Source organism: Neofelis nebulosa, chromosome 2, assembly GCF_028018385.1.
Source record: "Neofelis nebulosa isolate mNeoNeb1 chromosome 2, mNeoNeb1.pri, whole genome shotgun sequence".
NCBI lineage: Eukaryota > Metazoa > Chordata > Mammalia > Carnivora > Felidae > Neofelis > Neofelis nebulosa.
In genome coordinates this window covers 19658350-19683596 of record NC_080783.1, presented here as the reverse complement: position 1 = coordinate 19683596, position 25247 = coordinate 19658350, and the positions used below count along the sequence as shown (strand labels likewise).

The window sequence follows — 25247 nt, the reverse complement described above, 5'->3', positions numbered from 1 at the left end:
GGGTGGAGGGGGAGGCTTCTCAGGGGAAAGGGCAGCTCAGGTGACAAGCTCATCTGGGCTCCAGTAAGCCAGACCACAGCGCACATTCCAGCCCTCCCCAGAGGCAGGTCGGCTCCCGCCCTTTGTTCCCTGGCTCTCCCCCACCTCTGGCAGCTCCCACCACCTTCCAGGGCTATTTCTTGGCTGCAGCCTCCGTGATTTCTAAGAGGGTGCTGAGCCTACTGCTGCGGCGGCGGCAGGTGGCCACCTGAGCTCCTAAAGGAAGTGGGGAGCCCCTGTACCGGGTGAGGGGAGGCGGGGGCTCACGCCTTTATACCTCATCCAGCTTCTCTTCCAGCAGGAGGGCCCAGAGTGGCCCCCAGGGAGCTGACAGGAAGGGGAAATGGGTCTCAGGACACTGAAATTCCATTCTGAGGCCCACCTTACACCCTCCCTATCACCATACCTTCTTACCCTGTCACCCGCCCCCTATTGTCTCACTTCCTCTTTGTATCCAAGGTGGGCAACATTTCCTTCTGAGACTCTTTCACTACAGCAGGGTCAAGGTGAGATGGGAGGGGCAGCAGAGAGATACCACCAGGGTTAACTTGGAACCCAACTGTGTATATAGGGCTTGGAGATGGGGTGGGGGGGCCGAGGGCGAGGTATGGCTTCTCCATGGTGACAAGGGCAGGAGCCAAGTGGTAGAGGGGCCAGTGGGCTGTGGTAAGGAGCCCAGTTTGAATTTGACCTCTGAGCCGGGCCATTCCTTGTCCCTAAGATAAGGTTCTCACTGCAGCCTTGGGCGGGCGGGGATGGGTCCAAGGCAGAACGGTGCCACCACCTGGACAACTTCAGCATCGCACCCTGCACCCACCCACCCCAAGGTGGTTCTCAGCTGTAAGGGAAGAAGATTCTCTAAGGGGCTGCTCAGGTCTGCGGGCAGCTGGCAGCCCGGCCACAACCCACTGGGGGCTTTAGCTACACACCAGCCCTCTCTGGCTGGAGCTGCATTTCCCTGGAGGCAGATTCTCACTTGTCTCAGGAGCCTCAGAGGTGAAGGTGAGGCAGAGAGGGAAGGGACCAAGCCAGAAAAACCACAGAACCTGCACACAGATCAGCAAGGCACCCAGTCCTTGTGCATCCCTGCCCCGAGCCCCTGCCGGCCCAGCCAGATAGAGAACTTTCCTTTTCTAAATGACCCTCAACATCAAAAACCCTGCCCACAGAGAAGACTTGGATCTAGATAGACTATGATGCCAGCCAGTCCCGAAGGCACACCCAAGTCTTGCCTCTTGTTGGTCTCATGACCTGTAACAAGTCACCGCACCTCCCTGAGACTCAGTTTCTCCATCTGCCAAATGGGAATAAAAATACTTACCCTGCAGGGTTGTTGCAAGGACTAGATGGGATCGTGCAGGGACATTAAAAAAAAAAAAAAAATCCACCTCAAGGCTTAGCTTCGAGCTAGAACTCAAAACATGACCATTTCCAAGGGTATGCAGCTACCCGCATCCTCTCTCTGTGGCTTGCGCATCCGCCCACGCTCCCTACCTGTGGCTTTATGACTTCGGTCTCAGGCACCCAAAAGCATGATTTGCTGGAAACACCCACAGTGACCTCACAGCGGCACCCCTATCCCTAGCCACCCCCACCCCCCAACAAGCCAGGCATACCTGATGGGCTGGGGGTGGGGCTGGACACTCGGGGTGACTCTGCTGGAGCCCTAGGACAGAGAAAAGACAAGCGGCATTATGGAGGAGGCTGGCGGAGAGATGTCCCCAGGAGCATCAGCGCTGCGGACAAACACAGATGATCTTATTTCTTGGCCAACATTGCAGCGCAGGCACCCTAACATCCAGGCTACACAGCAACCTAAGGCCAAAAGCGACCAAGACCGATTGCTTGTGAGTGTGCATGTGAGCCCCCAGAGGGCTCAGCTCTCCCTCCCCAGGGAAGGAAGAAATCCCAGATGCTGAGAAATGTCTGGGCTGGTGCCATCTGCACTGAGTACACGCTCAATAAAAGAGTTTCGAAATGGACGGAAACACATTTCATCTTGATTCCCTGGATGCCGTAACCGTAACCCCCAGGGGAGAATACCGACCGCGAGCATGACAGAAGGAAAGACCGGTGACAGCAGCCTCTGTCCTGCTCTGAACCTTGACCCCCTGACCACCACCATCCCGCGATCCTCCCCTTCACAGCAGCAACAAAGAGCCATTGGAGCAGAAGTTGTGGCTTGAGAGCAGCCAGGGGCGGCGTGTACCCACCGAGACCAGTGCTGGGCAGCAAGTTACCCTCCTACGGACCCACCTCCCACTGGGTTACCCCCTCACCCGCTCCCCTCTCGAGGGTTGTCAATCGGCACAAATCTAGGCAAACGGACCCCAGTTCGGGTCCCAAACAGCCCAAGACGACCCGATGGCACCGTGATGGAAGCTAAGAGTCACCCTGCCGGCCGACCTGGGAGTACTCAATGCTCTGGATCTCTGTAACGTCACATGTAAGATGGGGCAATCCTTACGGAGTTGTTTGAAGATTAAAAGGAGTATGCATATAAGGCACTTCTTTATTGTTACTGTTACTGCATCTAGTACAATTAAAAGGGTGCTTACACATACAACCAACATTCACCTCTATACACAGAGCCCTGCATCACCTCTCCCCCCACCTGTCAGCCACCTCACGTGATGCAAAATCGACGCCCAACTTCTAGATTCCCAGGCCCAGCCAGGGCTCTCCGAGCCCATCGGCACCTACCAAACATCCCTGTGCCTCCCCGAAACCAGCCTTTCCCCACCACCAAGTTGCAACCACCTCTTGGAGGAGACAGGACCACAGTCTACCAGGGAGAGGAGAAACTGAGGCACGGTGACTCACCCCCAAGTCCTGGGGAAGTTGACAACTGGCAGGACTCACCCTCAGACCTTGGGTTTAACCACTGGGGCCCCGAAGAGAGCAGCCGCTTTCGGCCTCCTCCAGGCCCCTGCAGGGCCGACAAGGCAGGGGCAGAGAAGCCTGGAGGCCAGGCTCCTGGTAGTGCCCAAAGTCAGGGCAGCCCCACTAAGAGGAGGTGTCTCCATCCAGCCACCTGTGAGAAGGCTGCACCCAGAGCCCCCTCTGCGTGGGCTACAGCTCAGCTCCGAACCACTCAGCCTCTGCAGTAGCAGCAGGAAGAACCAAGTGGGGCTGTTGGGGAGGAAAGTGTCTGTCTCCACAGCCCCCTGGCCTTGACAACTTGGGTTTGCATGAGTCAGGCATGGTGGGGGGGGCGGGGGGGGGGGGGCGCGGGTAAGAGGGATCATGTTTGCTTTTCAAGCCCCAAACCAGGCTGTTCCAAAACTACCCGCCCAGAGGAACACAGAGACCCAACACTTCATCCATCTTGATTTCACTGGTCCCTGATGAGGAGTCGCTGGACCGCCCCAGGCCCCAGGCCCTGCTCCAGGCCCCGGGGCCACCCTGCTATAAATAGCCCCTCGGGTTTCATCTGTTGCTGATCCACAGCCACTTTGGAGGAGGCCACCACAGCTGCCTCGAACAACTGGAAGCCACAGCTGCAGCCGAGGCTTGCGGTGTGGTCAGGGCCATGGGTCTGGGCTCACGGAGCTGCAGGGAGACGTGATATTGAGGCCAGCTTGGCGAGGGGACTGGGGAGCCAAGGGGAGCCAGAAGCCTCCTCGGGCGCAGGGGTGAAAAGGAAGAACGGGGCAGGAGAGCTGGATCCCGTTCCTCCACCCCCTTCCCAAAGTTACAACACTCCACATTCCTTAACCTCCCCACCCCAAAAAAGCCAGGGAAGATAAATAAAAACTTGGCCCCAACAGAGTCTGGCTGTGCCGCCTCCAGAGGTGATAAGACAAAGTCCAAGCCGGCTCTGCTCCAGGCCAGCCAGGGAAGGGGCAGCAGGGGAGGAAGCTGCCCTGGACCGTGACCCCACCAGATGACAGGGACGGGAACAGCTGGATGGTCATCCCCTGTTGAATCACTGGGCCGTCCTCTAACTGACGGGGCTTCCTGTTTTCTGCAGAGTTCGAGGACATGTGACACTCGCTGGCAGAAAGCAGACACACGGGTGACAAGCCTGAGTCTCGTGGACGTGAAGAACCACACATAGTTGTGGGGGCGGGGGGTATGAGCAAGCACGGCCTCATGCTCCAAAACACACAGGTGACCTCACACATGAGGCCAGAGATGGGCACCCCCAGCACACGCCTCAGCACACACACCCTCTCTGAGAGGCTGGGAGCCCCCTGAGAGATCAGTCATCTCTGCTGTCCGTCATCACGCTCCTTCCCTCATTCCAAAAACCCTCGCTGAGTGCCACCAGCTGTGTGCCAGGCAACGTGCTAGGCGCTGGGGACCGGAGGAGGCGAAATCCCTGACCTCAGAGAGCTTATACTGGAGCTGTTCTCTTCAAGAACAGGCATGAGACTCTGCTGCCGGGTCTCACTGGCCAGTCTGTAAAATGGGTATAGCACAGTGCTCGTGTGATCTTATGTGATTCACCTGTTCCACCTAAAGCCCCCAGGGGAAACTACCAGAGGGCTTTACAAAAAGTACTACAAAGATTTTATTTGAAAAAGAAAAAAGAAGCTCTCTGTCAGCCTGTAATCCCATTCTTCTCCTCTCTGGGGCTCTCAAAGCCCTTTGCCCATTCGGCTTTACCTCCCCCTCCCGCTTCTCCCAGGACAGAGATCAATAATACAACTTTGATCCAACTCCCTAGGCACCAAGAACTCTCCCCTACAGTCATCACCGAACCACGGTCTCGCTTTCAGTAAGAGAACAGCATGAAAGAAAGTTCCACAGCCCCCCCACCAAAACGGTGTCTTACTTCTCTACCAGGAAGTTCCTCCTAGTATCTAACCCTCACCCTTCGTCCTGCAGATCCAGCCAACTCTTTTTGCCTTGGTCCCCACTGCCAACGACCACTCGGACACTTCTGAGTGGCTCAAGGTCTGTGGCCCTAGGCTCTGTTATTTGCCACCACCTTCTCCACCATGCAGCAAGGAGCGGGAACCCCAGGACCTGGGTGGAGTTGGTTTAGAGCAACAACTGTGTGGGAAGAGTCCTGCCTGCCTTTGAGGTCCACAGACCAAACACAACAGCTCTGGACCAAAAGAAAAGCCGTTTCCTGAGCCCCAGTCCCCAGGGGGCAGAGTTGGGAGGAGGGTCCATAAGAAACACCAGGGGCCACGTCAGGCAGCCAGAAATTGGTGCCCAATCTACGTCAGGGGCCCGTCCCCATTCCTACCTCTCCTCTGGGGGCCGTGGCCACCCCCTCCCGCCCCCACCAGCCCCTCCAGCCACACCCCTTCCTCTCTCCTTCCTGCCCACCAGCCTGGATTTTTCCAAAACAGAGTGCGACACAGCACAGCATCCACAAACCTCTCTACACACCAGCCCTGCTGGAGGAAAACAGCCATTCCGGCCCTATGAGTCCTGGGCCACGGGCCAGAGACAGGAAAACAGCTCAACAAACAGGCCCAACGGCACGGCACTAGGCTGAGGGCCGCAACTGTGCTGCCTCTAGCACAGGTCTCCTCGCACGGGGCAGACTGCGGGGGTCCCCCATGGCTGAGGAGGGCATGGACCAAAGACCCTGGGATCACCCAACCCGAGACAGGTGTCTGGGAACTTTAGACACTAGGTTTTCCCTCCTCTGCAGCACACAGGCCATTCTAGAATCCGCTCGCTCGCTTAGCATTCCCTTGACTAGACTAGCTACGCCAGAAGTCACAACCCTCTTCCCACATCCAGACAGGACACAACCCTTACCCACCTTGGCACACATTAGACACACGCGCATTCATCCCAAATCAACAAACTTTCCTTCTAAAAAAAAAAACCTCCCGTCCCAACTAAAGGGCCGCTTCTTTCTTTCCTGGGACCAAGGTCATACCCACCATCACGTCAAAAAGTTCTTCATGATGTCTAACTTCACTCTCTCTTGCTGCAGCTTTCCCTGACAAGCTATGTCTGGCCCAGGCTGGGGCTGGGGGAAGCAGCAGCATCAGGACCTGGCCGTAAGTGTGCCCAGGCCGTCAGGTAAAGGCTTTAGTTCACACATCATCTCCTGGCCAAGGGCTGGGAGAGCAGGGTACAACCAGATTCGAGCAGCAAACCCAGGAAGGGGTGGGGAAGGTACTCGTCAATTCACTGAGCCCCTTCAAGTCTCTACCTCCTCATCCGAAAAATGAGGGACCAAGGGCGCCTGGGTGGCTCAGTCGCTTAAGCATCCAACCTCGGTTCAGGTCATGATCTCATGGTTTGTGAGTTCAAGCCCCGCATTGGGCTCTATGCTGGCAGCACGGGACCTGCTTCGGATCCTCTGTCTCCCCCTCTCTCTGCCCCTCCCCTGCTCACTCTTTCTCTCTCTCTCTCTCTCTCTCTCTCTCTCTCTCAAATAAATAAACATTAAAAAAAAAAATTTTAATGGAACCATAGCATCCACCATAGGGGTGGTGTCTGGGGATCACCAAAGTACTCAATCCAGCTCCAGGCCCTTGGTCAAAATAACAGTAATAAGAATGGCTAATATTTATTGAGCATATATTATATGCTTTGGGTGCACTACTTGAGTTCATCCTCAGCAGTAGGTACACACAAAGCCTAATTTCTGACCCACATCTCAGCCCCCAAAATACCGCAAACTTGGACAAGAGTCCCTCCCCAACATGTGCACTCCGTGCCCATAGGACCCACGCGTACCTTGAACAGAGCCTTCCCCACTAATTTAAGAGGCATGCTCCCGCTCCTCCTGGACAGGTCGTACAGCCCCAGGGACGCCTCCGCCTTTCAGGGCTGGCCATGAAGGGCTGCCCCAGGGCAATGTGGCCGTGGCCACGGGCTCACCACACAAGGGCAGCCGCCTGCAGGAGCCTCCCGCAGCCTGAGCACCTCCCTCTGGGGCCCTCCCCATGGCGGGTCAGGCAGCTGTCAGATGATAGGGCCTCATGCCATCAACAGCTCCCCCTGTGCCAACCGCCAAAACCACTCCCTGTTCCTCTGTGGATCAAGGCGAGCAAGGATGGAGGCCAGCGTAGGGGCAAATTGTCAGACGAGAGTGGGGAAGAAAGAGAAAGGCCCGACTGTGTGGGGTGTCTACCCCGGGCACATGAGGACAAGCCCAGACACGAGCACCGCTCAGAGCAGGGTCCCAGGAGAGCCCCTTCTGCCCTTCCCAGGGGTCTCTCCATTTAAGCAATTTGCCCATTGACCTCCACCAAAACTGCCCACCAGGAAGAGCCCAGAGGGGTCAACGGGCCCAGCTTCCAGCTTCTTCCTCCAGAATCAACAGCACTGAAGCCACACAGAAGATCCTGACGTTTGCAAAGACCCCTTTTTTCCAAAGAAGCAGAGCTTGTAATTCCTCAAGGTCTGATGACCCTCTGTGAGCCCAGGAGTCCTTCTTCGCCTCTGTCCTTAGTCCCTCTGCTATAGCTCTGCTAGTATCCTGCTCACCACCGAGCCAGACCTCACAGCACACCCTTGCTGCCTCCCTCCCCAGCCTGGAGCACTGAGGTCTGGCAAAGTGATGGGCAAATGAGCTCTGGATCCAGCCGAGCTGGGAGCCAAAGCCAAGACTGAGGTCCGGTATGTAAGTCCATGGGGCTTGTTCACCATTTCCAACCCCTCCTCCCCTGCTCAGCCATAGCACTCAGAGACCCCTGCCTGTCCTTCTGGAAAGGAGGTAAGGGATGCTTCAGCAAGGCAGGTAGTATACATCATCCACACCTCCAATCCCCCTGGGGCACCATGAGCCCAGCCAAACCCTTCCCTTCCCCATCCCCATACTTACGTCTTCCTCAAGGCTTTTCCGTGTGTTTCCACCCCGGAAAGCTCCTTCTCCCTGGAGACGGAGAAAAAACACAGTCAGAGAGGGGAGTCAAGGAAAGTAATCAAAGGGCACCCTCGTTTTTCACCTACTGGGATTGGCAGGAGGGAGCTGGCAGAAGGGCCTCGGAGGCAACTTAGTTGTGTGTTTAGCATTTCTTTGTCCACTAAAAGCCCCTCAGAGCCAACCAACCCTCTCATTTGTTTTATAATTTTCCTCTTCCCATTTTGCAGGTAAGAAAAGTGAGGTACAGGCAGGCTCATGAATTGCCAATGGCCACACAATTAGAAGCCTGAATGAAGGGGGTGCCTAGGTGGCTCAGTCGGTTAACCGTCCAACTCATGGTTGCAGTTCAGGTCATGATCTCACGGTCTGTGAGTTCGAGCCCAGCATCGGGCTCTGTGCTGGTGGTGTGGAGCCTGCTTGGGATTCTCTCTCTCCACCCCTCCCCTACTCCTGCTCTCTTGCTTGCTTGCTCTCTCAAAGTAAATAAATAAACTTAAAAAAAAGAAGCAGCTTGGATGAGGCAGGATCTGAACACAAGCCCTCCAACTGTAAGCCCATTATTACGTGTCGGCCATTGCCAGGAGATCCCCCTCAGCTGCTAATCTCGGTTTCCACACTCTGGGACCCACCCACTCTCTTCTCTTCCTCCTCATGCAGCCTTGAGGAAATTGGAAAACTGTCTGTCTTTCTGCTAAGTCAGAAAGTTTGGAAACATCTGCCCGGCTTTCTCACATTCTACATATTTAATAAAGAAACCCACATTTAACCACTGGCCTCTCCCACCTGCCTCCCTAATTCCCTAGCAATCCATTTCCAAACACGTGATGTCAGATGCCCAGGTCCCCACGTGACCCACAAGCCCATCACTTCCCCCCAAGTTCCCCAAGTCTACTCCAGAAAGATGTCCCCAAACACATCTGTTCACTTTCCCCCAAATCCACCTTCTGCTTTCTGGGCTTCCCACACTATGCCCAGACTGTTTCCCACACCTGCTGCCACTCACCGTGTCGGCTACATTCTTCGGGGCATTCTCAGGGTTGATGGGCTGCAAAACACAGGGAGAAAACAGTGTGAGGCCTCAGGGCGAACAGCCACAGGTTGGGTCTCAGGCTGGCTCTCTCCCCAGGGCTGGTGGCCCTGAGGGGCGGAATGCCTCTTGAAGCAGGGCCCATGCCTCCGACCCAAGGCTCAGACGTAACCTGGCTAGCCCCATGCTTGGGTGGCAGAGTTTGGAAAACATAAAATAATCCGACTGGTACTAGAACGAGCCAGCTCGACGAACCTCTCACCAAGGCCTGTGATTCAATTGTTGACCCCTCCAAAAGGAACACAGAGAGGGTCAAGGTCATGCCTATCCCTACGTGCCAGCTGTCTTCACCTGTACCGGCTCATTTATTCGTGACGAGAACCCAGTGAGGTGGGTCCCATTATTACCTTTGAGCCCCCACTTCACAGAAAAGGACAAGGTAAATGAGTAGCCCAAAGTCATCGACTACTACTGGCCACAACAGGATATGAACCCCATCTTGGGACTCCACACTTCGTGGTCTTTGCGTGAAATCCCCACAGTCCAGGATGAAGTCTTCCAGAGACTTAACTCTTCTGTGGGCTTTCAAAGCCCCCCACCATTAGCCTTGCCCCAAAGCTCTGCCCCATCCAGACCTGTCCCTAGATCTCCTGGTTTATTCCCACATTCAGGCCTTTGCTTGCGGAATGGCTCCTGCGTCCACACTCTTTTCCAACAAGGTCTCCGCCCCAAGGCCCTTCCTGAACACTCAGTAAGGAGGACTCCCTCCCACCTTGGAACTCCAATAAGCCTGCTCTCTGTGCTATGTCTCTGGTCCTTCGGGTATAAATAATCTCATCATGGGAATATGTCTTGTTCCCCAAATACTGTTTTGTGAGTCTTACTCACCTGCCTCCAAAAAACATTCAAAGCAGCATTTTTACCAACTCAGTTGCCATATCCCTCACGCCGGGGACTGGGATATATGTGTAGCCGGCCACCAATACATGCCGGCTGATCCTGTCCTGATGCTGATCCTGGACTGATCCTGTCCCTGATGTTGGCTCCACCCTTTCCCTGCCAGGACAACATTAGTGTTTCCTACTAAAGGGATCCTAAAAAGCGGGTTCCTTGGACTCCCCCATACAGGAGAGAAACTTCCCATTCCAGATCCAATTCCTGCCTACAGTCTCGAGGGCTCTGTTTCCCACCCAGTAAAGTTCCAGGGGCCCCTGAATCACACAGAAGGACGTGAGCATGACCATGAAGGTTAGAAAGCAAGCCGTTGCCATGATGAGCAGGAACCAGCTTAGGACAGTGTCTCAGAATAGGAAACGCCTGCCCTGACCCCATTCCTGGTGAGCTGCTCACCCCTGTGGAAGACAGGGGAAAGGACAGAATGGCCTCTGAAAGGTTCTGGCATCAGGGAGGAGAGCTGGGCATGGAGGAAGAAAGCCAGCTGGGATCAAGGTAGCACTGCTCTTTCTGGAAATGGCCCAGACCCCTTTACCCCTATGGCCTGGAAGATGGGAGGCTGAGGCCAAAACTTCTTTCCAGAAGATGAAACTTCCTGAGTAGTTCATGGCCAAGACAATGTGGATTGTTGAGGGAGGACAGGGCCCAGGAACAGAGTAAGAGATGGGGAGGCAAGTCAGCCAGCGCCTCCCAGGCCCCAGGTCAGCCCACCTGGAGTCTGAGGATGACTCTGGAGAAGAAAAGATGTCACATTCCACTCCCTCTGAGCCCAGTCCCAGTCCTCAGCCACCCTCTTCCAGGCCCCACTCCCGGCCCACAGGCCACCCGGCAGGGGCAGTCTGGAAATCCCCAGGGACTGCTATCCCAGCCTGAGCTCTAGGAGCTGCCTGCTAACTGGGGCCAGGTTCTCCCCTCAGCCTCCAACAACCACCAGCCCCAACCAGGGGAGTCCTCGGCAGTGGTGCCCTGACCCTCCCACTATCCCTTCTGGTCCAGGGCTCTGCAACACTCCTGTGGAGACTGTGGCTAAGCAGGAAGGCCCAAGTGCCTCCTCTCTGAGCTGTTCTAGCCTCCAGGAAAGGAGGAACACTCCAGGCAGGCTGATCCCAGGGACCTTCTGTGTGCACAGTCTATACCACAGAACTGAGATTTGAATCCAGATCTCCCAGCTCCAAAGCCCTCACTCTTAACCAGCCTGCCTAGACGGGAGTGGGGGGGGGGGGGGTCAGAAAGGTCAGAAATCGGGTAGGACAGAAAAGGTGGAGACAAAGTACCTGCCCCAGGCTCATCACAGGCCCTTAGGAGGCCCTCTTCCTGCTCTGGGTAAAGCCTCCTGAGAGGCCTGACTCTGGGCAGAACAGGCTGTGAACCGGGCAGGCAGCGGGAGGGGAGGAGGGGAGGATCTCAGAATCCCCTGGAGGGCTGTGGACATACAGGTGGCTGGGCCCTGCCCAGAGGGTCTAATCCAGTGGCCCTATGGTAGAACCCAAGAACGTGCATCTCTCAAAGGTTTCCAGGTGCGGGGATGCCACTTTGAAAACCACAGGTCTAAGCTAACAGCGTTAGCAGCCAGGGCCCTGTCCTGACTCTCTCTGCTACTAACTTGTGACCGCGAGCAGGTCACTTTGTCCTTGCTCCTCAACAGGGCTGCGGAGCGGTATTTTGTGAGCACCAAATGAGAGGGAGCACATTAAGCACTTAGAATAGGGCCTGGCACTTGGAAGCTCTCAATAAATGTTAGCTGTCTCCACCCTGCACACTCCCAAGGCCCACCCTACCCCGCCTTGACCCTCCTGCTCCACCCCTCCCCAGGGAGACGAGTCAATATTAGAAACCACAGGCCTCAGCACTGCAAGAGAAACTTCCCTCCTGGCCAGCGATCATCTGAGCACCAGCCCCTCGGCCCCCACCCCTTCCCCAGGCCAGCTGGAGGGCGGCCACAGGGTCAGCCATCAGATGCCTTCGACTTAGTGGTCGACATGCTTTCTGAGAAGATAAAAATTTCCAAAAACCCCTCCCAAGCTAGACACCCAGTGTTACCCTGCGGTGTTTGCAAATACAGCCCAGCATGCACACTGAGCTCCCCACCCCTCTGTCTTGCATCCCAGTCCTCCCAGGTTTGAAGTCCTGCTTCTCTGTCCCCCAGGCACTGCCAGCCCTGGGGCTTCTGGGAATGAAAAAGGCAAGGGACGGGGAGCACAAGGTCAGGGTCTCCCTGAGGCTGCCCCTGCCCCAGCCCCTTGACTGTGCTGTAGGGAAGCCCCCAGAGCACCCCAACCTGTGGGCCCTGAGCTGGCCGACCCAGAGCTCCGATGGCGACAGCGACCCACTCGGCCTGGGCTGTCAGCCCACCTTCGGGACGTGGACACACACCCACTCAAACATTCTTTTTCCCCGTTCCCTGGTTTAGTTTTCTTCTTCGAACCCCTTGCTCTCCAACACACTATGTATTTTACTTGCTTATCTCATTTAGGGTTTTCCTGCCCCACTACAAGGTAAGTCCCCATAGCCCCCAGAGCCTGGGGCGGGGCCTGGCACACTGTAGGCCCTCGGCAAATAGCAACTGAGTGAGTTAACCACGAGAGCCCCTCACTATCTTCCCCGGCTCCCTGACCATGCTCACCCCTGACCGTGAGGCTGGTACCCCCAGACTTCCTGGAGCCGAGCTCTCTGACCTCCATCTTTGCTTGGATTTTGGTCAGGACCTTTCTACACACACACACACACACACACACACACACACACACACACACACACCATCCTTGCACACCACTCCTAAGAACACCAGCTCTGAGAAGGACCTCAGACACCATCTCCTCCCTCCCTCCCTGTTTCACAGATGGGGAAAGTGAGGTGCAGAGAGGTCTGAGTCCCCCAGCCTCTCGCAGGAAGGTCTACGGCAATACTGGGGTTGGCACCCAGGTCTCTAGACCCCACCGCTGAGCTCACCTTGCTGACCCTCACCCCAATCTCTAGCCAACCTGCAGGACGCGTTAGCAGGAAGGCTCTCCCCTACCTTCCCCCCAAGGCTCAGCTGCAGAAGGATATAGTAGATGAAGCCCAGACAGGGAGGGCACCCCTCATCTAGCCCCACCCCTACCCAATCCCAGCACAAAACCTAGATCTAAGGACCCCAGGCTTTCCGAAGCTGAGGGCGGTCAACTCACAGCCCCGCCAGGGGTCTTCAGGAATCCTCCTTGCCCCCAGCCAGGACAATGCCAAGCAGGTGGCAGGGTTTGGACCTGGTGCCACTTTGATGGCCAAGCCTTGCTCTTCACAGATCACCCTGCTCTAGGGTCCCAAACTCTAAGTCTGCAGCGAGGTAGGGACTAGGGTGAGGTGCTTAGGGCAGAAAATGTAAGGAGGCATTCACTCTCAGGCAGTTCAACATGCACCCACACGACCCTGAGAGCAACATGCCTTCTCACATTTTCCACCATGGGTGCCTCACCTGCCTTACCTCTTCCTGGCCCTCGTCTGGGGATGCCTTTTCATAACATCAGCACAATAACAGTAATTGTTCATGATCTGGGCGTCATATCAGGTTCTTGACTTTCACGATCATCAATCCGCATCACCACCCTGTGAGGTAAGCAGGACCCCATTTTACAGTTGAGACAGAAGGTCCAGGAGATTCAGTAATTTTCCCAACACAGCACAGCTAGTAGGGAGGAGGGCTGGGATTCGAACCAGGCTCCCTCACCATCTCTCAGGTTCTAGCTCCGCTCCCTGGCAATGATCTTCACTCATTGAGAGTTCCTCTCAATCAACTGCCCTCCTGTTGGGCACAAGCTCTCTGTGACTTAACGACTAATTGTCTTGGACCCTCAGGAGGAAGAGACTCCTCCAATGCACTGCCATAGGAAGAGGAGGAAATGGGCTGCAGTAGAAGACACTGAGATCAGACATCAGAGAGAACTTCCTGAATGTGAGGGGTTGTGAACCACAGGGCGGATAAGGGAAACTGCACATCCTTTCCTCAAGTTTTTTTTTTTTTTTCCAAAAAAAGACACACGCACGCCCCCTCCATGCATGCATACCCACCCCGACTGTGTGGGCCCGAGGGGCTGGGGGGCCAGGATGCTGCCCAGGGGTTTGTGCAGTACATATCAGTGGCCTGCAGGGAGGGTGGGCTGGGGAAAAAATGTATCTGTGGGCTGCTGTTGTGGAGGAAGGAAAAGGCAAGGCAAGGGCCAATGGGGGGAGGCGGGTGGATGCCCAAGCCCAGGGCTGGGGGGAGGGGTCTGGCGCAGAATGCAGACTCAGCCTCCGGAGGAACATTCTGTCCAGAAATTCCTCACACCCTCCTCCCTTCCACCCCTTCAGCCCTCCCCACTCTTGCCCCCTGGGAGGCCTGGAATCCGGGCAGTTTTTCAGGCCCAATAGACCCCATGACATCACATCTACTGCCATGGCAACGGGCTGTGAGGTCACAGGCAGCGCTGCCTTTCAGGAGTGGGGAGAACAGGTGGGAGCTGGCAGGTAGGGCCAGTGGGGGAGCTGGGGCGTCCTCAGCCCCAGGACCCACGGCAGGTTATTCCGGGCTCACTTGCTCCGGTTCCAGAAATAGAACCCTAAGCAGATGAAAGGAGGGCCTGGTAGCATAAGGGAAGAGCAGGGAAGCGCCATTTCCTGGGCACTTAGAGGGGGCGTGGCCGGGATGGCACTTTACAGACCCCACAGCCCCAGGGGTGGGAGCGGGACCATCACACAGGATAAAACGAGCTGAGGCAGCAGAGGCTCTCTGGAACCCTTCTGGCAGATGCAGAAACTGAGCGTCCAGGGAGGCTGGCCAGCTCTACATGAGCGCAGGTCTTCGCCTCAAAGCCTGTGTTTGCCCCCCACCCTTCATGTTAATTACGGCCATCCTGGGAACGGGGAGCCACTGGGGCTGGGCATCAGCACTGAGTGCAGGGGGCTGGAGAGAGGGTGTGGAACAAGCAAGGCTAGGCCCGGCCAGGGTAGGAGGGAGGCCAGCAGCCTGGTTCCCCCTGAAGTGTTTGAGTGAAATCACTCCAGGGGCGACATCCTCTCCTGGGCAGGCCTAGGCCACCAGAGAAACAGAACAGGCTGGGTGTGATTAAATGGAATGTGATGCCTGATTTTCCCCGCACCCCCCAGGGAGGGGCCCGGGCAAGCCCACTCCTGTCCTCGGGCCGGCCCCAGTTCACCCCGAGGGACCCAGAGCACAGCTCCTGGCTGAGAGGGGGCAAAGGCAGGGGTGGCATGCACACACCTGGCCAGGCCAGGGGGGAGTGCTCCCCCCAACACACCTCCTACCCCCTGCTCCACCCTGGATGCTATTCTCCCCTCAGCCAGGGCGCTGGGAGTCCGCTCGGCCCTTCGTCCCTGCCCCTCTAGCCACTCCTGTCGAAATCCTCTCTGCCCCCCACCAAGCACCTGTGCCAGCCTCTGGTCCACCCAGCCCTCCTCCCGCAGCCCCCTCGCCACACCCCACAGCTGGCCGCAGACTCAGATCCAGCTTTGGGTCACTTCCCCACTCACGGACCCATAACGGCCCTACTGCTTGGCTCATCAAGTTCAAGTTCCCCTGCCCAGCTTGTGAACTCCTCCCTCATCTGGCCACACATGCCGGGTTCACTCTGCCTCCATTCCTGCACTCAACCAGTTCCACCAGCATGCCCAGCCAGGGCCACCAACCAAAATGAGACAGGACTGTCTGGCCCCACTTCCCCTCCCCCCCAACCCCACCCAGCAAGGGCAGACTGGCCAAAAATATTTACCCTGGATTTGCCCTGGCTCCCAACGGTAACTCACACCAAGGCCCTACCCCCTCTCTGTCTCAGCTCTCCCTCCTCCTCCCCACCTCTCTTCCATTTGCTCACATCTTAAACTGGACCTGGAACAGGAGACAGACTTCCTCAACTACCACAGCACAACCTGACTGCTTCTTTCCCTGGCCCCCAAGTACCTCTGGTCAGACCCCCGCCCCCAGGTGGGCACTAATTCATTTCCACCTGATAAATCTCTCTCTCCCCCAGCCCCCACTAAACGTGGCTCCAGAGGGCAGGGCTCCTGAGGGCAAAGGCCTGACTTTGGCCCCTCCCAGTGGAGGTCCCAGGGGTGGTGGTCAGCACATTAGTGGATGCCTTGGCCTCCAGGAACCATGTCCCTTCACAGCCCAGTCTGAGGGCAGGACCTCCACCAGGACTGCCACCAGGCACTCCTCAGAGCAGGAACCTGCCATCAGCACCGGCCTCATACCTAACAGGTATCAGTGAGTATGGGTTCCAGCAATAGATAGAGACTCTCCCCGATGGCCCCGCTGGGCCATTTGAGGTGTTAGAAAGCTCCTCTTCACATCCAAGTCTCGTCTTCTTTCTAATAACCTCCACCTACTAGGTTCTACCCCGGAGAGCAACAGAAAACAAGCCAATCTGCCCTTCCTCACGTTCTTACTCCCATTCCGCACCCACTCCATATCTTCCCCTCTCCAGACCGCACAGCCCTTTTGCACAAATTGGGATCTTCAGCCTCCCTCACCACTCTGGGAATCTTCCTTGGAATGCAATGTCCTGAGTTTGCGCTCTCCTTTAAAAACCAAGGCTCTATGGGGTTCTTCTGACATTGCTCTGTTTTCTAGAATCTCCCAAGATGGTCACTCATGGCCCACAGTGCTACAAGATGAAATTTCATCAAGAGACTGGCGTCCAAACTGAAGTGACTCCTAGCCACTCTCCTTAACGGAGGGCAAGACGGCAGCACGGGGGCTGAGGGTTCCGCACACTTCTCCGGAACCGATTAACATCACATCCTCTCCTCTTCCGTGAGGCGGCATGGTGCCTTCTTCCCTCAGATCCGCCCCTTGGGGAAGTCATCTGAAAATCTCAGGGCCACCACCTCACGCCCACGAGGATGGCTGCTATCAAGAAAACAGCATTATTCGCAATAATGAATGTTAAAACATGGAAACACGGAGGCAGCTCAGATGTCCGACGGGGGAACGGCTAAGCAAAATGTGACGCACGTACAACGGAACATTATTCAGCCTTGAAAAGGAAGGACATTCTGCCAGCACAGCACGGCCTTGAGGACATCCTGCGAAGTGAAACAAGTCAGTCACAAAAGGACACATATTACATGATTCCACTGACATGAGTCACTCGAGCGGTCAAATTCACAGAGATACAAAGCAGAATGGTGACTGGCAGGGACTGGGGAAGCGGAGGGGGCGTTCTGTTTGATGGGTAGAGTTTTGTCTTACAAGACGACAAGAGTTCCGGAGACAGATGGGTGATGGTTGTACAGGAGTGGAAAACCCACTTAACACCACTGCCTGCGCTTGAAAACGGTGGAGATGGTGACTCTTACGCTCCGTGTGTTTTATCACAATAAAGAAAAGAAAAGTCAAAAAATATTTTTTCAGGGCCTCACTGGACCAAACAGTCTTAAAGCCCTCTCATTCCTGTGACTCCATGCCACCCAACCCCACCCACCTTCTAGAAGGCCTGGCACTGTGGCAGAAAAGAACTTTACAGCCCCAGCATTAAAACAGCACCTGGCACAAGGCGGGTGCTTGGGAAATGTCTGTTGGTAGGATGGATGGACAGAAAGATGGAGGGACAGACCCTCCTTTAAATCTCAGATCCTTTGGCAAACGGGCCACATAGGTAGACTGGTGGTTGGTGCTGTTTAGAAAATAAAATCCCAGGGGCGCCTGGGTGGCTCGGTCAGTTAAGCGTCCGACTTCGGCTCAGGTCATGATCTCAGGGTCCGTGAGTTCGAGCCCCGCGTCGGGCTCTGTGCTGACCGCTCAGAGCCTGGAGCCTGTTTCAGATTCTGTGTCTCCCTCTTTCTCTGCCCCTCCCCTGTTCATGCTCTGTCTCTCTCTGTCTCAAAAATAAATAAACGTTAAAAAAAAATTAAAAAAAAAAAAAAAGAAAATGAAATCCCAACGCCTGAAACTAATGTAACATTGTGTATCAACTTCACAGCATTGACGCCATATAAATAAAAGAAGGGGGGACCATATAAATAAAAGAAGGGGGGAGGGGAGGGGAGGGGAGGGAAGGGAAGGGAATCCCAGAAAAGTCCACCTGGTTGCATTAAGTGTTTACATCAGCAGAAAGCATCTAGGGTATCCTGGGGAGAAAGCAGAACCAGGAATCAAAAACCCCACTCCAGGGGCACCTGAGTGGCTCAGTCAGTTGGGTGTCTGACTCTTGATTTCAGTTCAGCTCATAATCTCATGGTGCGTGGGTTCAAGCCCCAAGTCAGGCTCTGTGCTGACAGCTCAGAGCCTGCTTGGGATTCTCTCTCCCTCTCTCTCTCTGCCCCTCCCCTGCTCACAGGCTCTCTCCCAAAATACATAAATAAACTTTAAAAAATAAAAAAAAACCACACTCCTGACCCATCCCCTCTCCCCCACCGGCACTGCTGTGTGACCATGAACACGTCACCTAGCCTTTCTGATCCCCAGATTGTTCCTCTGCACAATGTGTTCCTCCCATCCACCCAGGTTGGTCTCACACTTGTCTGGAAGTGCCCAGACTTCCACACAATTCACTGTGGGTTCCGAATAGCCCAATGTCAGGGGAAGGGCTTTGAAACCCACAGGTGCCATGCAAGGGAATGCTGTCTGTCATTACTGACAGGAGTGGAGGGTGCACTGTGGTGCTGACTACTGAATATTAAATATTCCAGCTCCACCCTCTGAATAGCTCTGTGGCGTTAGGCCTCAGTTCCTCATCTGTAACACGGGGATAATAACAGCATCCCTCTTGCTGTGTTGTCATGAAGAATAAATGAGTTTATTTTTGCAAAGCTTTCAGAACAATATTTAGCAAATGGAAAGTCCCATACGAGGGTTAACTTTGAACTACTGCTCTGATTGCTATTATGGGTGAAGCCAGCCTGGGATTCCAATTGCCCCATTCACCTCTTCTTTCTCCCCCCCAACACAGACCCCGCACCGGACCTCCAATTCATTCCACGAGGCCCTTTGGAGCACCTGCCAGGGGGCTGGTCTGTATAAGGAGAAGTCGTGCACACCCATCTTTCGCCAGCCCAGGCCTCCTGGGTGCCAGGCTGTGTGTGCACAAGGGCTCACCATCTGGCAGAGCTCGGTGGCCACTCCACTTGGCCACCACCCTCGGGAAATTCCTTTTGACCCTTATTTGTCAGAAGCTGAGAAAGCGGCTTCAGCAACTTCCAAGGATCAGGAGTGTCCGTGGCAAACAAGCCCTCTCTCCCCTCTTCATCCTGCCCCCACCGAGAGACCCCACAGGAGGGAGGTGACCCTAGGACCCTGCTGCCCAAGGCCTTGGGCAACATCTGTTGAGTAAGATGAAAACACGGGTTGAAGATTAAGCCACTTTGCCCTGGCTGGCCTGGCACAGGCTGGAAAATGTGTCTGGCAGGCAGAGGCTGGGCAGAAATCCTGTGCCCAGGATGCGGGCCCCCGATCCCAGGGGGGTAAGATCTAAGCAGGATGGGTGAGAAGGCCAGAGGGAGAGCTGGGGCCCAACTGAGACATGGAGAAAACACCACGGGCAGACACGCATGGTGTGGGGCACGAGGGAAGGGGGCAGGAAGACCAGAGACCAGCTCTGCCGAGGCTGAAGGAGAGGCAGCAAATGGAAAAGAAAGGAAAAAATACATCCCACCCTTTCCTCCCTCTTGTGAACCTGCTCAAAGCACTTGCCTTGCCTGCCTTGAGGAAAAGGTGCTGAGTGCCCTCGGGGGGAAGCCAAACTTTCTCCCGGTTTTCCCCTGGGCCACTTTCCCACTCTCTGGGGACAGCAGGAGAGATTCTGGCTGGAGCTCAGCCCCCCTAATAGACCCCCCCACCCACCCATCAGCAAGCCAGGGAATAGGAGTGACAGCAGCCCTGCTTACTGAGCACCTAATCTGCACCAGGCATCTGGCTGCAAGCCTTCCTTCTAGCCACCCAGTGAGCACATACTGAGCACCTACTATGTGCCAGACAGTGGGGATACAACAATGGACACAACAGTAAAAATCCCTTGTTGACACAGAGCTTACATGCTGGTATGAGGGGGACCTTGTAAGACACACAGTGTACCAGACGGCAATACGTGGAGGGACACGGAAAGCAGGGAGGGGAGACAGGGTTGCGGGGGGAAGAGAAATCTCACACTTGTGGGAAGATCCGAGGGAGGGAAAGAGCCTTGCAGGCTCTACAGCCCTGAAGCAGCATCGTGCCTGCTATGTTCAAGGGGCAGCGAGGAGACAAGGTACCTGAAGCAGAGTCAATGAAGGAGAGAGCTTCTAGAAGGAGGCAAGGTCGGAAAGGAAACCTGTCACGTAGACCACGCACAGGCCAATGCAAGAAACTGGACTTTTACGCAAATCAAGTGGGCAGCTGCTGGAGGGCCCTGAATCCAGATGAATTAAATACATTCATTTGCTCCTTTTATTCTCTTAACAATCTCATGCGGTGGCTGCTATTACCAAATCCCAATCTGCAGAGGGGAAACTGAGGCCCAGAGAAGTTAAGCAGTGTGTTCAAGATCGCATACCACAGACTGGGGAGCCAGGACCCAAAGGGGGTAGTCTAACCCCTCACTCTTCACCAGTGCTGGGGCAGGGGGCGGGGCTGTTCTGACTCAGGTGGGGGCCCTCTGTGGGCACAAGCTGGTGTCACAACGGCTTCGCCACCAGGTGGCTGACCCAACCTCTGGGAAGGGCAGAGTCCCCCGCACAGGTGGGGCACATCACCCCGACGGGAAGACAGGTAGGAGTTCCTTCTGGTATCTGACATCCTTCCAGCTGGAGTGCCAACCTGTCCCCTTTTGTCCCAACCCCTGACCCCTTCCTCACATAAACAAAGCTCACAGGACTCCAAATGGCCAGGAATCTGGCTTCTGCCCCAAGATCCCTAAAGCCCGGACCCCCCAGCTGTCCAAGACCAGCCAAGGACATTCTGTTCTCAGAGGCAAGGTGGTGGCAGTTGGGTTGAAATGATGAGACTTATGCTCCTCCTCCCTGCTCTCGGCCTGCCACGGTGACCCTCAGCAATCCCAGAGAGACTTCTCGCTGGTGGCTGCAGACCAGGCCCGCACTCTGGCCTCCTCACCACCACTTCCCCGCGGCACCCCACCCCCACTGTTGTCAGACGACGTGCGACTGGGCCCTGCGTGAATAACACTCCACATCTGGAGCGGCACAGCTGGGCAGAGCTGAGGCCCAGGAGGGCTTGAGCCCGGGGAGGCCAGAGGGAAAGGGGCAGCCGCTGCACAGAAGGGAAACAGCTTGGCAGGGCCTGGGCCTGGGGTGCAGAGGGCAGGGGCGCCGCCGAGGGTCCGAGGTGTCTGAGGCACAGGCACTTCCACAAACTTGATTTCGTTCCATCAATGACCCTCAGTGGAGGGGACACTTCTCAGCACTGAGAAGGCCTGGGGAGCATCTAGAGCAACCCCTCTCTTTGACAGAAAGGGAAACTGGGGTCCAGAAAGAGGGGGGGACTGGTCCACGGTCACTCGGCCAATGGGTGTTGGAGGGAAAGGAGAGACCAGGTGGCCTGACGGAGATTGCAGTATGCAGGCTGAGCGAGCGTGTAGATACCTGGAACAGCCTGGGCCTCGGGGACACCCCTGCTCCCTCCCCCGGCCCCCACCCACACCAGGGTCACCACAGGCTCCTCTGCACCAGCAAATCTGACTGTGCCCACCGGGGCCCTCCGTGACACACCCTGCATGCACACACATGCCCCGTGTGGGGCAGACCCCTCCCCCTCCAGCCTCCAGGGCCCTGCCTGCCTCCAGCACTGGGCTGGGGTACAGGAGGCCTTCACAGGGTGCGAAGGCACTGAGAGAGCAGGGAAGAAAAGTTCCCAGTGTTCCAAATCAGCCCAGCTGGGATCAGTCTGGAACGGGCCCCTCTCCCCAGCCCACAACTCATGAGTCCTGCCCGTCCATACTTCTCTGGAAGCCTGATAGGGGAGGGAAGGGTGGGAGATGGGGAGACGGGGCAGAAAAGCAGAGTCAGTTCCAGCTTGGAGGTGGAACGGGCCACCTGAGTGTGAGCACCTGCCCAAGCAGGTGAACTCTGTGGGTCATGCCTCCCGTCCCCCTTCCTCCAGCCGAAGGGTACCTGACCCGGGACCAGGCAGGTAGAAGGAGATGCCACCCCCTGGTCCTGGAAGCCCCAGAACAATAGGCACCTGGCCAGGCCTCGGAGGCATGCAAGATGCCCTTTTATGGGTTTTTCCAAGGACTTAAGTCTCAAATTGAAATAGGAGGCCCTGCATCTCATCAGAAGGGACCTCATGACTCATTTCCTCCCAGTCCGGCTTCAGCCTTGGGAAGGGTCCCCCTCCTCCTCCTCCCCAAATTGCCCAGCACCCTCGGGGGCTTGCAGCATGCTTAGGTCTAAAGTAAGCTGTAACCAAGGAGCTGGGGAAAGAGGAGGAGAGACCAGCAGGGTAGGGAAGGGACTGTCACTCACCACCAGTTCATGGTTGGATGGAGGAATGCAGGGGGCAGCCACCTGTGGGAGGAACAGAGAAAGGGCAAGGTTAGCATCTTTCATCCCCATAGAAAACCAGGGTCTCCTGAGATCATTCCAATGGTCCCACCTCCACACTAGACACCCCTTCCCTCAACTCAACACAACGACAATCTCCAGCTTGAGAGGCCACTGGAAGCCCGCGCAATAACATGGGAAAACGTTCAGGCAATAATGCTTGGTAGAGGGGGTGCCGCAGGAGGCAAAAACGAAATGTGTATCACAATTTTTCAGTTCTGTAGAAAAATACGCAGAAGACTGGAAGTCAGTGCACCAGAATTTTTCACAACAATGGGTTGAGGTAATAAGAATAAGGATTTTTTTTTCTTTGCTCTATGTTCTACAGTAGGCTAAGATTTGTTTTAAATTTTTTTAAAAAACACGTTTAAGACCTCTAGGAAAGGAGGTTCTCCCCAGCACCAGGGCATCTCACCAAAAACGGCAGTGTCTGGGGTCCCCTCAGCATGTGGGAAGCAGGCTGGCGAAGGGCCCCCGCCAGCTCTTCCCAAGGAAGCCTTGAGGGGCGAAAGCACCCTGTATGGGTCAGCTATTGTTTGTTTGGTTTTTTTTAAGACGAAATTTATTGTCAAGTTGGTTTCCATACAACACCCAGTGCTCATCCCGACAGGTGCCCTCCTCAATTCCCCTCACCCACCCTCCCCTCCCTCCCCCCCATCAACTCTCAGTTTGTTCTCAGTTTTTAGGAGTCTCTTATGTTTTGGCTCGCACATCATCCTCACCTTCCTCTCCGATGGAGGCGGGGGTGGCAACTTGGGCCTCCAGACAGAGGGACTGGGGAGGGAGGGCTGCATTTCTCCCTTCCCTGAGATAACAACCCCCCCCCCCCCCCCCCAGCCAGGGCAGCCAAAACCACTACGCTGACAATTAGCAGGGCCCTTTATCAGAGGCGCAGTGTGTTCTTTTTTTTCTAGCCGGGACACGTTTTTCTTGGAGCTCATACCTCAATCTTGGCTCCAGTTCCCAACCCAAGGGGCCCGCAGAGGGGACTAGGGGGAGGCTCTCCCTCGGGCATGAGGGTGTCTGGGCACAAGCCCTGGATCACCAAAGAGGGGGTTGCTGCCTCCTCAAACAGTGGGCAACCCCTGCCCCAGCCACCACCCCAGTGAAGCGGTAACGGTGACAGCCCAGGCCCTGCTGGACCTGGCTGTTGACGAGAAGCCACCCTCAGCCGGGCCCTCCCTCCACCTGACCCAGGCTGTCCTCCAAGCAGCCCAAGGGATCCCCAGGCTTGACACACCAGCCCGGAAGGGCACAACACATGACTGTGTGCCCTGAGCTCTGCAAGGCATGGAGAAACTAGGGGTTTAGCATCCCCGGGTTCTTGACCCAGTCCTGTTACAGGCTTGCTGCCCAGCTCATTCTCCACCAAAGAAGCCTGAGTTGAATCTCAGTATCTATGGCCCGGTACTCAGCATTACTCCGAGATTGTGGCGAGACTCATGTATGAGGCCAAAAAAGGGAACAACAGCTAACACCTGCTGAATGTGGACTGTAGAAATGACAGGCATTATTATTATCAGTGGTTGACCCATATTAACTCATTTAATCCTTCCATGGGGCGCCTGGGTGGTGCAGTCGGTTAAGCGTCCGACTTCAGCCAGGTCACGATCTCGCGGTCCATGAGTTGGAGCCCCGCGTCAGGCTCTGGGCTGATGGCTCGGAGCCTGGAGCCTGTTTCCGATTCTGTGTCTCCCTCTCTCTCTGCCCCTCCCCCGTTCATGCTCTGTCTCTCTCTGTCCCAAAAATAAATAAAAAACGTTGAAAAAAAAAAATAACTCATTTAATCCTTCCAGAAACCCAAAAGGGTAGGTGCTATTATATCTTCAGTTGAGGCACAGGGGTCACAGAGAGGTTAAACAACTTGCCCAAGGTCACACAGCTGAGAAGGGGGCAAGATCTGAACCCAGGCATTCTGATTCCCGAAATGAAATGTGAAGGAGGACTCATCCCCTATGTTCAAGAGAATGAGGAAACATGGGGGGAATGTTCTCACAAGTTCAGGGTTCTTGACACATACCAGCATGGAGCCATGAGTGACTGTTTTAGAAGTTTCAGGGAGGGGAGTCCAGGGCCTGGAGTGGGGTGGAGGATGCCAGGAGAACGGAGTGGGAAGGAAGGGAAGGCCCCAGCGGAGACTGTGGCCTGCGGGGCTCCCTACCTTCCCCACCCACCAGACAAGGTCTCAGACAAGGGACACATGGGTGCCCCCATCAGGCGCCTTCAGGGCAGGAGTCCTGAATCTAGCAGTGGCCTCCTCCCTGTCTCCTCCCGTCCCCAACCCCATTCAGGGGCTGCAGGCTTCAACCTTCTGGGGCCAGGCCCCCAGTGTCTCCTCCCACACCGCTCTACCATTTATGGGTCCCTCGGGGCCTGGGTGGGAGCTGGTGTAATCCACAGGACAGCGCCCTGCTCTGCTCCTTCCTTCCGGGCTGGGGCAGGGCTGGGAACCTGATGGAGGACCATACTGTGGGAGGAGGGATGCTGCAGGCTCCGGCCACAGCATCCCAGACCCGGGCAAGTCCCATCCATAGCCAGTGTCTCCCATGCCATTTCACCAGGGGATCTCTAGTCTCCCATTCAGGGACCGGGGATTGAGGGAGAGGTTATGGGTACATTTAAAGCAGGGGCAGAATGGACAGTATCCTCTGAAACAGGGGGAGGGTCTCTCTCCTAGAAACATCCTCAGGCGGTAGAAATAATGGGGGTCCAGGTGTCCTGACCCCAGGTCCCTTCCCTGCTCCTCCTGAGGCAGAACCACCCTCTAAGGATTTAGATCTGAGGGGAATCTGCGGACCCCCCAGCCAGAGGGCCTGAGGCCTGGGCGCCCCTCGTGGCCTGCTGCCCCCCAGCAGCCTCCTCCACCCGCCGCCCACAGCTGTGCATTCCAGGCCAGCCGGCCAGCCAGCCCACTAACTTTGTTGTGTGTTT

General features: G+C 55.9%; 1 protein-coding gene and 1 long non-coding RNA gene across 11 annotated transcripts in view; one reads left to right on the top strand and one right to left on the bottom strand.

Annotated features, from left to right (window-relative positions):
* The window catches only part of TNS1 (tensin 1), a 194652-nt gene that overhangs the window by 89178 nt on the left and 80227 nt on the right, over window positions 1–25247 (bottom strand). For 9 of the 10 annotated variants that reach the window (XM_058705321.1, XM_058705311.1, XM_058705368.1 and 6 more), the window contains 4 exons: window positions 22239–22280; window positions 8832–8873; window positions 7787–7837; window positions 1656–1705 (listed from right to left, as the gene is read on the bottom strand). In XM_058705321.1, coding sequence (XP_058561304.1) covers window positions 1656–1705; window positions 7787–7837; window positions 8832–8873; window positions 22239–22280 — 185 coding nt within the window. Of the gene's footprint in view, window positions 1–1655; window positions 1706–6696; window positions 6856–7786; window positions 7838–8831; window positions 8874–22238; window positions 22281–25247 lie in introns of those variants that run through there. The other variant, XM_058705340.1, reaches the window with a different exon arrangement.
* LOC131498322 (uncharacterized) lies at window positions 14258–17503 on the top strand. Its single transcript, XR_009255379.1, has 2 exons — window positions 14258–14291; window positions 16414–17503. It is a non-coding gene; the product is annotated as an uncharacterized LOC131498322 (long non-coding RNA).